This window comes from Leptonychotes weddellii, chromosome 5, assembly GCF_054177405.1.
Source record: "Leptonychotes weddellii isolate Sample4059 chromosome 5, ASM5417740v2, whole genome shotgun sequence".
Lineage (NCBI taxonomy): Eukaryota > Metazoa > Chordata > Mammalia > Carnivora > Phocidae > Leptonychotes > Leptonychotes weddellii.
The window spans coordinates 116,406,375-116,420,538 of NC_138373.1; the positions used below are offsets into that span (position 1 = coordinate 116,406,375).

The following is a 14,164-nucleotide window of genomic DNA, read 5'->3' on the forward strand; positions in this document are numbered from 1 at the left end:
TATTGTTGAAGTTGATTTGCTAATACTTTGTTGGAGGATTTTTGCATCTATGTTCATCAGGGATATTGGCTTGTAATTTTCTTGTAGTGTCATGGTTTTGCTATCAGGGTAATGCTGGCCTTGTAAAGTGAGTTTGAGAGCGTTCTTTTCTGTTTTTTGGAAGAGTTTGAGGACTGGTATTAATTCTTCTTTAAATGGTAAAATTCACCAGTGAAGCCATCTAGTCTTGGACTTTTATTTGAATTAGTAATCAAAAACAATCCAAAAATCTCCTTACTGGTAAAAGGTCTGTTCAGATTTTTTTTTCATGATTCAGTCTTGGTAGGTGTATGCTTCTGTGGATTTAACTATCATCTAGGTTGTCCACTTTTTTGGTGTATAATTGTTTAGTCTTTTATGATCCTTTGCATTTCTGTGGTATCAGTTGCAACATCTCTTTCATTTCTGATTTTGAGTTCTTGCTCTTTTTTTCTTGGTGAGTCTAGCTAAAGGTTTATCTTTTCAGATAACCAGCTCAGTTTTTTTTTTTTTCTATTGTCTTTTTAGTTTCTATTTCATTTATTACTGTTTTCCTTCTCCTAACTTTGGGCTTATTTTGTTCTTTTTTTAGTTCATTGAGGTGTAAAGTTAGGTTGAGATTTTTTTTTTTTAATTTTAATTCCAGTGTAGTTAACAGCGTTATATTAGATTCAGGTGTACAATATAGTGATTCAACAATTCTATGAGATCTCTGTTTAATTGTAGGCATTTATCCCTCTGAATTTCTTAGAACTGCTTTTGTTGCATCCCATAAGTTTTGGTATGTTGTATTTTCATTTCATTCATTTCAAGATTTTGATTTCTCTTTTGACCTACTGGTTGTGCAGTAGCATGTTGTTTCATCTCTGAATATTTGTGAATTTTCCAATTTTCTTCTAGTAATTGATTTCTAGTTTTATTCCACCGAGGTTGGAAAAGATAGCTGATAAGATTTATTTATTTGACAGATCATGAGCACAAGTAGGCAGAGCAGCAGGCAGAGGGAGAGGGAGAAGAGGCTTCCCGCTGAGCAGGGAGTCTGACGTGGGGCTCAATCCCAGGACCCTGGGATCATGACCTGAGCTGAAGGCAGACGCTTAACCAAGTGAGCCACCCAGGCACCCCAGGCTTTGTAAATTTGTTCCATGCGCACTTGAAGAAAATGTGTATTCTGCTGCTGTTGGATGGAATGCTCTGTATATGTTAAGTACCATTTTCTGTCTGGATGACCTATCCATTGGTGAAAGTGATATATTAAAGCCCCTTACTGTTATTATATTGCTATTTTCCCCTTTAGGTCTGTTAATATTTGCTTTATATAGTTAAGTACTCCTATGTTAGATCATTTTGTTGGATTGACTCCTTCATAATTCTATAATAACCTTGTTTCTTATTAGTCTTTGTCTTAAAGTCTGTTTTGTCTGATATAAGTATAGCTATCCCAGCCTTCTTTTGGTTTCCATTTGCATGGAATATCTTTTCCACCTCTTCACTTTCAGTCTGTGTGTGTCCTAGTATCTGAAGTGAGTCTCCTGCAGGAAACATACATAGATGGGTCTTATGGTTTATTTATTTTTATTTTTTTTAATTGATCCAGCCACTCTTGTCTTTTTATTGGAGAGTTTAGTCCATTTACATTTAAAGTAATTACTGATAGGTATGTACTTACTGCCATTTTGATAATTGCTTTTGGGTTGGTTTGTAATTCCTTTGTTGTTCTCTTTGCGATCTGTTGGTTTTCTATAGTGGTATGCTTAGATTCCTTCATCTTGTTTTATGTATAGGTTTTTGCTTTGTGGTTACCTTGACACTTACATAAAACTGTAACAGTCTGTTTTAAGTTTATAATATGATTGCATTCTAAACCTTTGCATGTTTACTCCCTCCTGCCCATATTTTACATCTTGTTATCTTGTGTATCCATTAACAAATATTGTAGTTATAGTTATTTTTGCTACTTTGTCTTTTAACCTTCATAATAGTTTTGTAAGTGATTAACCACTATCTTTACATTAGACTCTTTTGAATTTTATTAAAGATTTACCTTTACTAGTGAGTTTTTGTGTTACTAATTAGTACCCTTTCATTTCAGCCTAAAGAAGTTCCCTTAACCTTCCTTGTAAGGCTGGTCTCGTGGCGATGAACTCCTTAATTTTTGCTTGTCTAGAAAATCCTCTCTCTTTCAATTCTGAAGGACAGCTTTGCCAGATATTATCGGTTGGTGGTTCTTTCTTTCAGCACTTTGAATATACTGTGCCACTCCGTTCTGGCTTGCAAAGTTTCTGCTGAAAAATCTGCTGATAATATTATGGGGATTCCCTTGTATGTAACAAGTTGTTTTTCTCTTGCCACTTTTCAGATTCCCTGTCTTCAACTGTCTGACACTTTGATTATAATATAATGTGTCTTGGTGTGGCTCTGAGTTCATCTTATTGGGTACTCTCCGGCCCTCCTGGATCTGGAGGTCTTTCCTTCCCCAGGTTAGGGAACTCTTCAGCCATTATTCATTAAGTTTTCTGTCCCTTTCTCTCTTCTCCTTCTGGGACCCCTATAATGAGAATGTTGGTATGCCCGATGTTGTCCCATAAATCCCTAGAGCTATCTCCACTCTATTTCATTCTTTTCCTTTTGTTGCTCTGATTGGAATAGTTCCAATGCCGTTTTCAAGTTCACGGATTTTTCTGCTTCATCTAGTCTGATGTTCAGTCTGTTGTATTTTTCAGTTCTATTACTATATTCTTCAGCTGTGTGACTTCTATTTGGTGGTGTCTTGTAATACCTCTTTGTTGAAATTCTCATTTTGTTCATGCATTGTTCTCCTGAGCTCAGTGAGCATGTTTATGGTCATTATTTGAACTCTTATCTCTGTTTCAGTAAGGTCTTTTTTGAGGCTTTACCTTATTTTTTTGTTTGGAATATATTGCTCTATTTCTTCATTTTCTTTGACTCTGTGTTGGTTTCTATACATTAGGTAAAACACCCACATCTTCCAGTCCCGGAGGAGTGGTCTTTTGTAGAGGAACCTTATCATTCAACTCTGCCCTAGCTCTTGGTTGTTTCTCAAACCTGATTGTCTAAGCAGCCTACTTGATTCTTAGTAGTTCCCAGTAGTTGAGGTTGTGCCAAGACCTATCAATACCTAGATTCAGGCTGATTGTATTCCAGACCCTTAGGCAGAGGCTTTTAAAGGATGCAAATAAATCTCTTTCAGGGGACGACAGACTGGGGGATGGATGGGTCTCCCTGTTCCCTTTACACTGAGCTCTGGGATGAGAGCCAGTTAAGAACTGTTTGCTAGTGTCCTGTTGGAGCCACTGGCTACCAGAGCTACTAAGCGGTATCCCTTGGATGATAGCCCCCAAAACTGGGACACCGGATGCATGCATAGATTCCCTTTTGGGAGAGACTGGTGACCGGGAGGGAGGGAGAGTGCAAACATGGTGTCTGCCAGCCTCCATCTTTGGAGAGTATTAAATTAGATGCCTGCCCCTCAGGTCAAAGCTTTAAGACCAGCAAATAGGCCGTTTTCACAGAAAAACTGGGCATCTTTCAGTTGGCTGGCTCTGCACTGGGCCCTGGCAGGCAGCCAGGTGCACCTGTGCAGACCCTTTAAGAACTATCTCCCAGTTTGAGGGTCTTGTGGATGCAAGCCCCATGGCTTTCAAAGCTAGGTGTTTTCAGGGATTGTTTCTTGGGTAGCTTTTAAAAGTTGGGGTGCCAGATGTGGGGTTCAAACCTTTTGCTGCTCAGGGAGAAGTTTGGAGTTGTAAGTTCCTTCAGTGTGGGTTGCTACAACAGGGATGGGGTGTATGGCAGGATCGTGTCTCAACCTCTCCTACTCGTTGCAATATAGGTTTATTCTCATTCGCCCAATATGTAGAACGGCTTAGGTAGTTTTTGGGTTTCCATATGTAGCTATAGATTCAGTGTGTCTGGGGGAGGGGATGAATTCAGGATCCTCCTACATTGCCATCTTGAACGAGAACTTGGTAAACTTATTTTTGATGTAACTTAAAATACAGTCAAGCTAACAATCAGATTTATAGGCTAAATTTGTTTATTGTCAAATGTTCCATTTATGGCACCTAGTATCAAAATGAGAGAACACAGATGACAACCTAAATCCATTCCTGTCTTTTCCAAGTTGCTTACTCAGTCACCAAACTACTACAACATTGTCCTCGGTAGATTCCACTAAATCCTAAACTAAAAAATGCCAGTGTATTTACAAAAAGCAGGGGAGGTGGGGGCGCCTGGCTGGCCCAGGCAGTGGGAGCATGTGACTCTTGATCTCGGGGTCATGAGTTCAAGCCCCACGTTGGGTGTAGAGATTACTCAAAAAAAAAAAAAAGCCAGTGTATTAATTTACAATAAGATACTTACCTGTGGAAGGGCCTCAATAGTTTTGTCTCATGGTCAAACTAGATGGGAAACAATTATAATCACAAGATTGCTTGGAATCATGGGATTGGTTAATGGTGTCTTATTACTAATAACAGGAGTGAACATTTATTGTTAGTATATTTCAGGCTCTATGGCAAATGCTTAACGTGCATGTTCTCACTGAATCCTCACATCAACTCTATCACGTAGGCAATACTGTCACACTTTTACAGATGAGGAAACTAAGGCTCTGGGTTATTAAATAACCTTAAGCTCCTAGAGCCTGGCTGTAAATCCACACTAGTCTCCAGGGCCCACACTGAACCTGACACCATACCCCTCACCTCAAAATTTCAGGAGTACAGTTAAGAAAAGGTCATTTTAAATGTTACACTTCACCTTCCAGTGTGTTCACTCAGTGACATATCATCTTAATGACATGAGAAGAAGCCACAAGGAAAAAATGACCCTGAACTATTCCTAGAACATTTTACTTAGTAATTATTTACTGGAGCAGAAAGATAACGCGGCATAATTATAGTTCCTTCAGAAAAGTTTAAAATGAAATATAAAATTTTGACACTTAGCAACAAAATCTTTGTCTCGAACATTAAGCAAACCTCTGCTTGACCCAAGTTGCCTTTCACTTTCCTAATTCTTGACTCTTCATTTTCCCCCCCAGAGAAGAAATTACTAAATGCCGTATTTCCTTCTCACATATTCAACAGATAGCAGCTGTGAACCTCTAGTTTCAGGTAATTTGTCCTTCTGCCTCTTCTAAAAGTTTCATTTATATTTATTCCTACTACTTGGTATGTATCCTTTTGATCTTTAGGTAGGACCCAACTTTTATAAACATCAGTCATGACTTAATAACCCAATTATGCATTCATTCATTGGGTATCGGTGGCATTATTCTTTGAAGAGATATTCCCATCATGCCCTTCTTAGGAGGTCTTCTGACACATTAGGTAAGTACAGATAGATACCATCCAGGCTCAGTGTAAATCCCAGGTCACTAAACATTCCCAGACTGTTTCATCACCTGTAAAATGGAAGTGATATGTACCACCTTCCAGGCCTTTCCTTCCCAGAGAAGGTAAGCCAGAGACTTCCAGATGGGTCCAAGTCTCAGACACATCTTAGCAAGTGGTGAAGCTAAGCCACTGAACGCAACACTGCTTGATAAATATCAGTACTTTCCTTAAACCACAGCAAAACCAGTAAGAAGGTTTGCTCCCATCATCCCCAAGCAAAGACAGTTTTTGGCTTCCTCCTACACACTGAAATGGAGAGAACCTATCAAGTGACAATGACCACACTATCAGTGTTTTGAAATTGGGTTTCATTAAATTAGGAAAAAAAAAAAAAAAGCCTCTGTCTTAAACCACAAGGGGGCAGGGTTGATGTGCTTATACATTTATATTTTTAAGTAGGTTGTGCATCCCTGATTATAGGGATAGGCAGATGAATATTCTTTATAAAACCTGTGGACTTGTAAGCCCTCCAAATTAGTAATAGTCATGCTACAATGTGCATGTTACTTAACAGTTTACAAAGCTCCTTCACGGGCATTATTAGGCCAGCATGACACTTCAGAGCCCACCTTAATTCAGTGCTTGGAAAATAACCTTTACAGCTAGATTGAAATTCCAGAAAGAGTAGTGCAGTTATGTGGAGCATATTTCTTATTCAGCTGCACTCCCATGTTGATGCTGATGGAGAAATTTTACAATAGGCAGAGTAATACTAAATAAGGAAATACAATAGAAAGGCTAAATTACTATGTGCCTCATGAGGAAAATCTAGTAGCAAAATACCAGAATATTAGGAGAGGACCCAGTAATCTTAGTAACTGCTAGGATGCTGATGAAAAAAGACTCCTTTAACATCCCTACTTCATACATGTCTCAGCCCTGTGAATTCACCAATAATCTGTGCACCTGTGCTTTGGGGAGTGGTGCTGGAGGTTGGCAGGGAGGGGGGTGGGGGGCGGGGCATATATGGGGCCAAGGGAAGCTCTTAGTTATCCTTGCACTCAGCCCTGGACCCCCTGTGCGTCGGACTCTTCCCTGCGTTGCTCTAGCAGGTGGAAAGCTTTGGGGTAATTGCAGGAATTGTGCAGTTGTGCAGCAGGCCTATGATGCAACCCTCATCGACACAAACCCACACCTACTTCAGCGTGACGTAGCAGTCTAACTACTGTGCCAATTTCTGAAGCCCTTCTGAAGCCCTCTGAAGGGAGAGAAAGAACTGAAACCCTGGCAATGCAGAGAGCCTTCCACCCCCCGCCCACAGAGACACAGCCCGGCTAAAGAAGCTGAAACCGCATGACTCCATTGTCACCATCACAAGCACCGAGTTTCTCTGCTACAGTGGTTTTCGGAGCGTGGTCCCTGGACCAGCAGCACCAGCATCTCGTTGGGGAAGATGCACCATTCAAGATGCACTAAATCAAACTTCGGGGCTGGGGCCTGGCAATCTGAGTCTGCTGAGAGAGTCTGCTGTCCAGGTTTGAGAACTATCACTCTTGCCCGGTTAGTCTGTCCACCTGAGATAAAGGCTAGACAGCTGTCAGAAGACCAGCCTGGGAAGACGGCCAGGACCAGGTAGGTCATTTGGCAGAGTTGCAGGATGTGAGGGGTTTGAAGCTAATGGTGCTAGGTCAGCATCCCAGTACTAAGAAAAAGGCAAAATGGCATGTCCGGTGTTCTCTGGATCTGTGATATTGTGTGACAAGTGATCAGCAAACTGGGCATTTCCTAGATGGGGAATGATTTAACAGAGTAATAACTTGTTTTCCTGGATCTTTTACGAGATTTCCACATGAAAAATTCGAAGTACTCTGGATTTTCCACCCCCATATTAAAGTAACATACATCATGCTTTCTCTTCTATGAACTGATGGGCACTGCATTTCTCACGTGCTGCAGATATTCATGCAGAGAAAATTCTTAATCATTAGTTCTGGTACTCAAAATGAGGCTGTACCAGGAAAACCCAAAGGTTTTGTTACATGCTATGTTTTGTGTTAATAGGAATTAATAAAAAAAAATCTTACAAACCTAGGTGAACCTGTTTTATATACTCAATCAATGAGGCCTTGTTTTTATTCCAGAAGAATGGAAGCTTCTCCTCATGAGGATATTTACAGCATGACAGCTCCAACGTAATTTCAAAACACTGGGCCCAGATGTAGTTGTAATCTTGCATTCCACCTAAACACAAACATATTTAATTTTTTAAGGTCTAAAATTGGAATGGAGTCAAGTATCCTGTACCTTGGGGACAAGTGAATCAGACAGCTGCAAGGAAAGTACATGTAAACAGGAAAAGATGAATTTGACATATTAGCATATAAACTCAGGGCTTGACGTTTTATCACCCAGGCATGAACAGGCAGTCCTAAATACTCCCATATGGGTAACTGGATCAGAGCAGGCCCAAGTTCAACTGTGCAGCCGAGGGGGAGGGGAAGGGTCAGTCCTTTTTTGTCAATCATACATTACAAAAAGGATTCATCAGTGTACATTTCTTCTGTAAATTATATTCTAAACAGATATGGAACGATACTTATAAAAAATTGTTTACAAACCATTCATAAATAATGTAAAGCTAAGTACACTCACTGGGAGAATAATGGCTAACGTTCAGCAAGCGTTTGCTATGACTGGGGAACCATTTGAAGAGCCTGTAACGGCAGTGACCCACCACCCCCCGCCGTCTCAAGAGACAAGGAGACAATCCCAGAGGGTAAGTAACATGCACGTGGGTGCAGAGCCCAGCGCAGACTGTCCTGCTCAAGGCCCTGTGCTCCTGCCCGTGACACGGAGCTGCTTCGGGGATGAAAGAGGTGGGGGTGGGGCCGGCTCTCGGGACAGAAGGGACCCACGCCCCCTTCTGAGGCCGCCAGTGCCCATGCTCACCTCCCAGTTCTCACCTCCAGAGACCCTATTTTCAAAGGACTATAGTCCCATTTTGTATTTTCTCAAATGCAAAACTTTTCATATTTTAAAATCTCTGAATTGGGAGGGGTCTTAAACTTGATGGCTGAAAAACACCATTGTCATTAGATTGGCCAGGAACATTTTTGTTTCTTCCTTAGTGGTACAGTGTATTTTATAATCAGTGGCATCTTGGATTTGATGAAATATGGTAACTTTGAAGGAAGTACTTTCTGCCAGATTTTAATTTGTTATACTTGATATCTGCCTAATAAAATATGTATTCTCAATTCTCTCGGGGTATTTGGGAAGTACTGAATTAGAAAAAAACCTCATGCTAAGAAAGTAGTCAAAATATATCAAAAAATTTTATTAAGTAATATCTATGTAGGTCTAGATTCTAGCAGGAAGAATTCCTCTGTCCTTTGTATTTATTTGCCTTCTAAGTTTTGTATTTCTCTCTGACCTTGTTTTCACCAAGAAATGAAAGAAAAGGAAGAAAGAAACAAAACCGAAGTCCTGGGTTGGATGGCTGCCAGGCAGAAAGAACCGAAATGGCAGAACAGGCGTACAAAGCGCGCAGGAGTGGGACTGCTAAGCGTGGGGTGTGCAGCTCTGGCTAATGCAACTCGGGCCTGGTGGACAAAACCTCCAGACCGAGCCGGAATGCTCTAAGCTCCTCAAAGTAGCGGGCTCTGCCTGCCTTTCTTCTCGGGGTACGCCGCTTCCCGACAGCCACATTAGCTTCCTGGCTCATTCCCCACACATCTGGATCTGCCTTGAAGGTTACAGATGGCCATGAGGGACATCTCTGCCCTGGAGCAGGAGGGAGCCCTCGGCTGCCTGCGAAGAGTGAAGAGCGGGCATGGGCCTGGGGCGGGAACTGTATCGGGGACAACAGGAGTGTGGGATGCTGCGGTGTCTAGCTGGCCCTGCTGCTTACAGCACCTGGGAAGCTGGCAGAGACCGGAAAGTACCAGCTTGTGCTGGTACTTGGAAAGGGGCCCGCGTGCCGCAACGCAACCTCCAGCTCGCTGCGGGCGGGGTCGGGCGAACCAGTCTCACAGGGGGCACCTTCCACCACCGAGGCCCAGTCCCCGCCGCTCTTCTGCCCTAGGGCCCTCCCGCTCGCTCAGGCCCCCGACAAGCCTGAGTTCTCCTACGCCCCTGGGCTTGCTTACGTGATTCCTTTTACAAGAACAGCCCCCTCCCCCCCATCCCGTGACCCCTACGTGGCAGTCTCCTTACCCGTTCCCTCACCCGGCCGTCCTGGTCCAAGGGCAGAAAACCGGACCCTCCCTCCCCCACCCCAACCAGGTATCTAACTGGAAAAGCGTTCTTGTTCAGCTTGCAAAGTGGCTTTAAAAATCATGATACCTCACGTACAAGTTCAGCCTGTTTTACAAACTGGGCGATCTGGCGATATTTGGATCCCCCTGGCGCGTGGCCCTAAGTAGCTGGATTAGCAGGGGTCCCTGGTCGATGTGACATAAACATTACATTTCTCCAGGGGCTTCTCCACTCCTTGTTGTACTCTGGCTTTCTACCTCTCGGGCACACTACCTTTTCCAAACCTCCCGTTTTTATTCTAATTACACTGCCACCACAGTTATTTACTTGCATGCTGCTCTTCCCTATTATAAAGCCCGAGGGTAGGGGCTGTGTCCTGTTCAGCCTTCTTGGCAAAGTTCCCGGCTCATCGTGGGCAAACGCTGAGCGAGCATCTGAGCAGCTCTCGGGCCGTCACCCCCCAGTGCTTCTGGGCCATGAGCTGACAGACACGACTAAAGGATGGCACCATGCCAAACAAATCTGGACACCTGCTGGGGTCAACAAAAGACAGTGGCACCTCTGGATGAAGGCAATAGGAGAATGCCAGAAGGGAAGAGAAACTGACCTTTGAGTGGATACCAGGAGTAGCCATTTGTGATTCCGTTAGGAAAGTTCATTTTGTTTTTACACTGGTCTCCTTTCTTCATGGTGGGATTTCTTGAAGCGTAGGTATGTGCAAGGTGTTGAAAAACATCGTCGTCAGGGGTTAAGCTATGGGAATGTAACATCCCCGTCGCTGTGTGTGAAAAACAAACCAAGACCTTTCTGTTGGTGTCGGAGTACAAGTACTCGGAAACACGTGGCGCCGTATTAGAAAACACGCCACCGCATCACAGGCAAAGACCCTGCTTTCCCAGAGGGACACGTGTCCACTTCCACGAGGGCTCCCCCTACCCTTTCTCCTCGTTTCTAATGAGCAGACAGAGGGTGATAGCACACGAAACAAACTAGATGCATATTCCAACTCCTCCTGTATCGGCTTACAAGGTGAATAGCCTCTTAGTCACTCTCACTCATTTCTGGAGGGGGGTAAGCTTTCCTTACATACTGAAGGGGTTAAATAAAGGCACTGCGCTCGTTTTAAGTCCTCATCCCACGGAGTTTTAAGAGGAGTCAAATGATTGCTCCTATGATTAGCAAAGAAAGGTAAGTTATTCCGGTTTTATTTACTTTCAGGCATGTTGCCTCTTGTGGGGTATTCTAACCCGATTCTACTATTTTCCCGATAAATCTCAGATAATCCTGGGGGTCGCCAGGTCAGCCACCGTGCCCATCTGCGGTCTATAAATTGTAGGAAGAGTGGCTCAGAGGTGAGAAAACGAGGCTCTTCCACCCCTGGCCGCAAAGGGCAGAGGGCAGACTTGTTCCCCTCCGGAGGCCGACTCTGCAGTCCCGCTCCGGGCTCAGGAAGCCAGGCCAGGCCGCTGTTTGCTCACCTGGAACACTGTTGTCAAATGGGTAACTGGCCACCAGGGCGCCGCCGTGGAGGTTTGCAGAGAGGACAAACGTCTCTGTTTTCAGCCACTCCATGACAGCCACAGTCTCAGGCTGCCTTGACACGTTATTAAATTCAAAAGCATCGGGGAAATTTCTATTCAGGTCATAGTAGTTATTATTTTCCCTTTAAAAGAAAGAATATTTTTGGGTTTACTGATGGTATGTGAGGAAGTGGACTCGTGCAGTGTGTATCCCTTTGGTTTGGGCTTCAGGTGTTCTTCCAAATGTGAGCACAGGGAAGGTGGATGGTCACCTGGGTAGCCTCGGAGGGCCACCCCTGGCATTCACGCACTCCGCAGCCCCTCCCGTGTGACTGGCTCTTACCAGGGGGATCGTAGCTGTTGTGCTGTAAGCAGGGGTTTGATGAGTGTTTGCATTTCAGGGCTTTTGCTCTTGGAACACTTCCTCTGGGAAACCTGAGACTCCGGTGCTAACCCCGTGGAGAGTCCGCCCGGAGAAATGAGGAACCCAGGTGACAGCCAGAATTGAGACCCCAGAAATGTCCCAGGCTGGTGGTCTCAGCCAGCCCGAGCTGAGGCTCCAGACAGGATGGTACAGAGATTGGCCGGCCTTGCTCTGGCTTGTCCAAATTCCTGACTTACAGAATTGAGAGTAAATAAAAAGGGAATGAATCCCTAAATTTGGGGATGGTTTGTTACATAGCAACTGATAACAAACAACAGGAACACACTATTTATACAAATGTACTTCTGGAAAGTAGACTGGCCATGTTTAAATACACTAGAAAAACCTAAAGTTGAATCAATGGTGAGATTTTATTTATTTTTGGTAAAAACAAACAAATGTTTGCCCAAATATAAATGTATGTTAGACATTTGAGAAATTCTAAACTTCCTGAGGCACATTGCAACAAAATAAACTGTTTAAATCAGAAATACAAGACTCCCTCTTCTTTTTTAACAGCTTTTTTAGAGAGCGAGCGCACAAATGGGGGGAGGGACAGAGAGAGAGAAGCAGACTCCCCGCTGAGCACAGAGCCCGACCCAGAGCTCAATCTCACGACCCCGAGATCATGACCTGAGCCGAAATCAAGAGTCAGACACTTAACCGACTGAGCCACCCGAGCGCCGACTCCCTCTTCTTTTGTGGTTAGTTCTTGCACTGGCTTAATAAACTAACTGGTAATTACTGACAGCCCAGCTAGGCCCTGGAGATTTAACAGTGAGCAACATGGGTGACAGGATTCCTGCCCCCAGGGTAGCTTACAGATCTGTGTGGAGAGAGACACTGAACAAAAAATCAGACCTTAAAATTTGTGCCATGAAGGTAAAGTGGCAGGTGGTATGAACCAGGGGCCTAATAGAGGACAGGTCATGGAGGGAGTCTCTGAGGAAACACTGTTTGGCAGCGAGAGGGGCGAGGAGTGGGAAGAGAGATGTTGTCCAGTGCCTGAGGCGAGAGAGAACCAGGTCGGTTCAGGAGATGGAGGAGACTCCGAGGGGCTGGGGCAGGGTGAGCGAGCGCGAGCAGTAGGGCGGGCACGGGAGTAAAGCAGCCTTCTTTGGGATTTTACTTTTCGTCCTCAAAGCAGTGGCAGCCTGAAGAGTTTTCAGCATGGCAGTGACATGACCCAGGCTGAGCTGGTTCACTAATAAGGCCCCCGGGGTACTGTCTGATGGGGGCCTTGTTGTTGTTCTCAAGAGAGGAGCCCATCCTCACCTTCCATTACTGTAAAAACAGTCAGGCTTCATGACCGCTTCAAATCCATCTGGGTTCATTGAAGGCAGGAAGTGTATCCGGGTGCTGTGGATTAAATTTGTGATTTCAAAGTCTTTTCCATCATTGGTTACGAGATGTTCAATTAAGTGGAGAAGAAGCTCCCGCCCGACAGTCTGTGTGTGTTAAAGACAAAATGGGATATTATTAGGTCAGAGGAAAATAGTCCCTAAAGCACAAATCGCCCCACGAGGGGTTCTGCTACAGTTTGGTATTTGAAACCAAAATGTGAGACCACGATTTCTCAAACACATGGGGGCTCTGGCAAGTGGCAATCAGTCACCAGCGCGCTGAAAACTCTCAGCGAAAATTACTTACAAAGTTAATTTTTTTTTTAAGTACCCATATGTGAAGAATTTACTTTTCAATAAAAAAAAATGAATTAGGTGGGATAAATAAATTAGGTGGGATTATGTTTCCAATTTGTTTCCCTTCCAAAACACTTCCCAGACTGGAAGGTCAGGGGCGGCGCTTGGGAGGGCACGGGAGCGCGGCTCCGCGAGCATGCGCGGTGCGGCAGGACGCCGTCGTGTGGGTCTCGGGGGACGGCAGGGGGACACCCACTGCATCAGACACAGGAGACAGGTGTCGATTTTGATAGGGGAAAATTCAGGCTTGTAACAAGCACAACTTAAATAGGTTTCAGACTTTAATATCCCTATTTCCAAATTTCCCTCTTGCACCCTTGTGCAATGTTTGCCCTATCTGCGTATTTCCGATTGCCACATTCTCGTGTTGCCGAAACTTGAGTGATTTGCACATCATTCTCATAATTTTTTTTTGTTATATCTGCATATTATCTATACGACTGCTCATTTATATTTTCTTTAAATTGGCTCACTTTTTACTTACAGGAGAAATGAAAACCTTTGTGTCATTACCATTTTGCTAGACAGGTTTCTAATGTACACTGTTTAAAAAGCAGGACTATGAAAATAAAAATGGTCATCTCCACCCACAATTATCTTATGTATCACCAGTGACTGGGAAACTGGAGACCTATGAGAGATCTCGTTTTATAATCCTCAATGGTAAGGACTATTTTTTTTTATTATTATTTAAAAAAAGTAATTCACACCTCAACCTTATTATAGAAAGATCTGACTAGGCTATCTCAGCTTGTCTCTATAATCCTGGGTTCAGGGAATCTGCTTCTGAGTAAGGAATGCTGGCCTCTCATGGACGGTCAGATGCTGCTGAGGGTCAGTCCCCGGGAAATCTAGGGCAGCGGCTGCTTAAGGGCTGCCCTGCAG

General features: G+C 43.8%; 1 protein-coding gene across 2 annotated transcripts in view; it reads right to left on the reverse strand.

Annotated features, from left to right (window-relative positions):
- The window catches only part of CPM (carboxypeptidase M), a 69,991-nt gene that overhangs the window by 5,534 nt on the left and 50,293 nt on the right, over window positions 1-14,164 (reverse strand). For both annotated transcript variants that reach the window (XM_081822043.1, XM_081822044.1), the window contains exons 4-7: window positions 12,855-13,027; window positions 11,114-11,298; window positions 10,243-10,413; window positions 7,467-7,619 (exon numbers count right to left, since the gene is read on the reverse strand). In XM_081822043.1, the coding sequence (XP_081678169.1) occupies window positions 7,467-7,619; window positions 10,243-10,413; window positions 11,114-11,298; window positions 12,855-13,027 (682 nt within the window). The remainder of the gene's footprint in view (window positions 1-7,466; window positions 7,620-10,242; window positions 10,414-11,113; window positions 11,299-12,854; window positions 13,028-14,164) is intronic.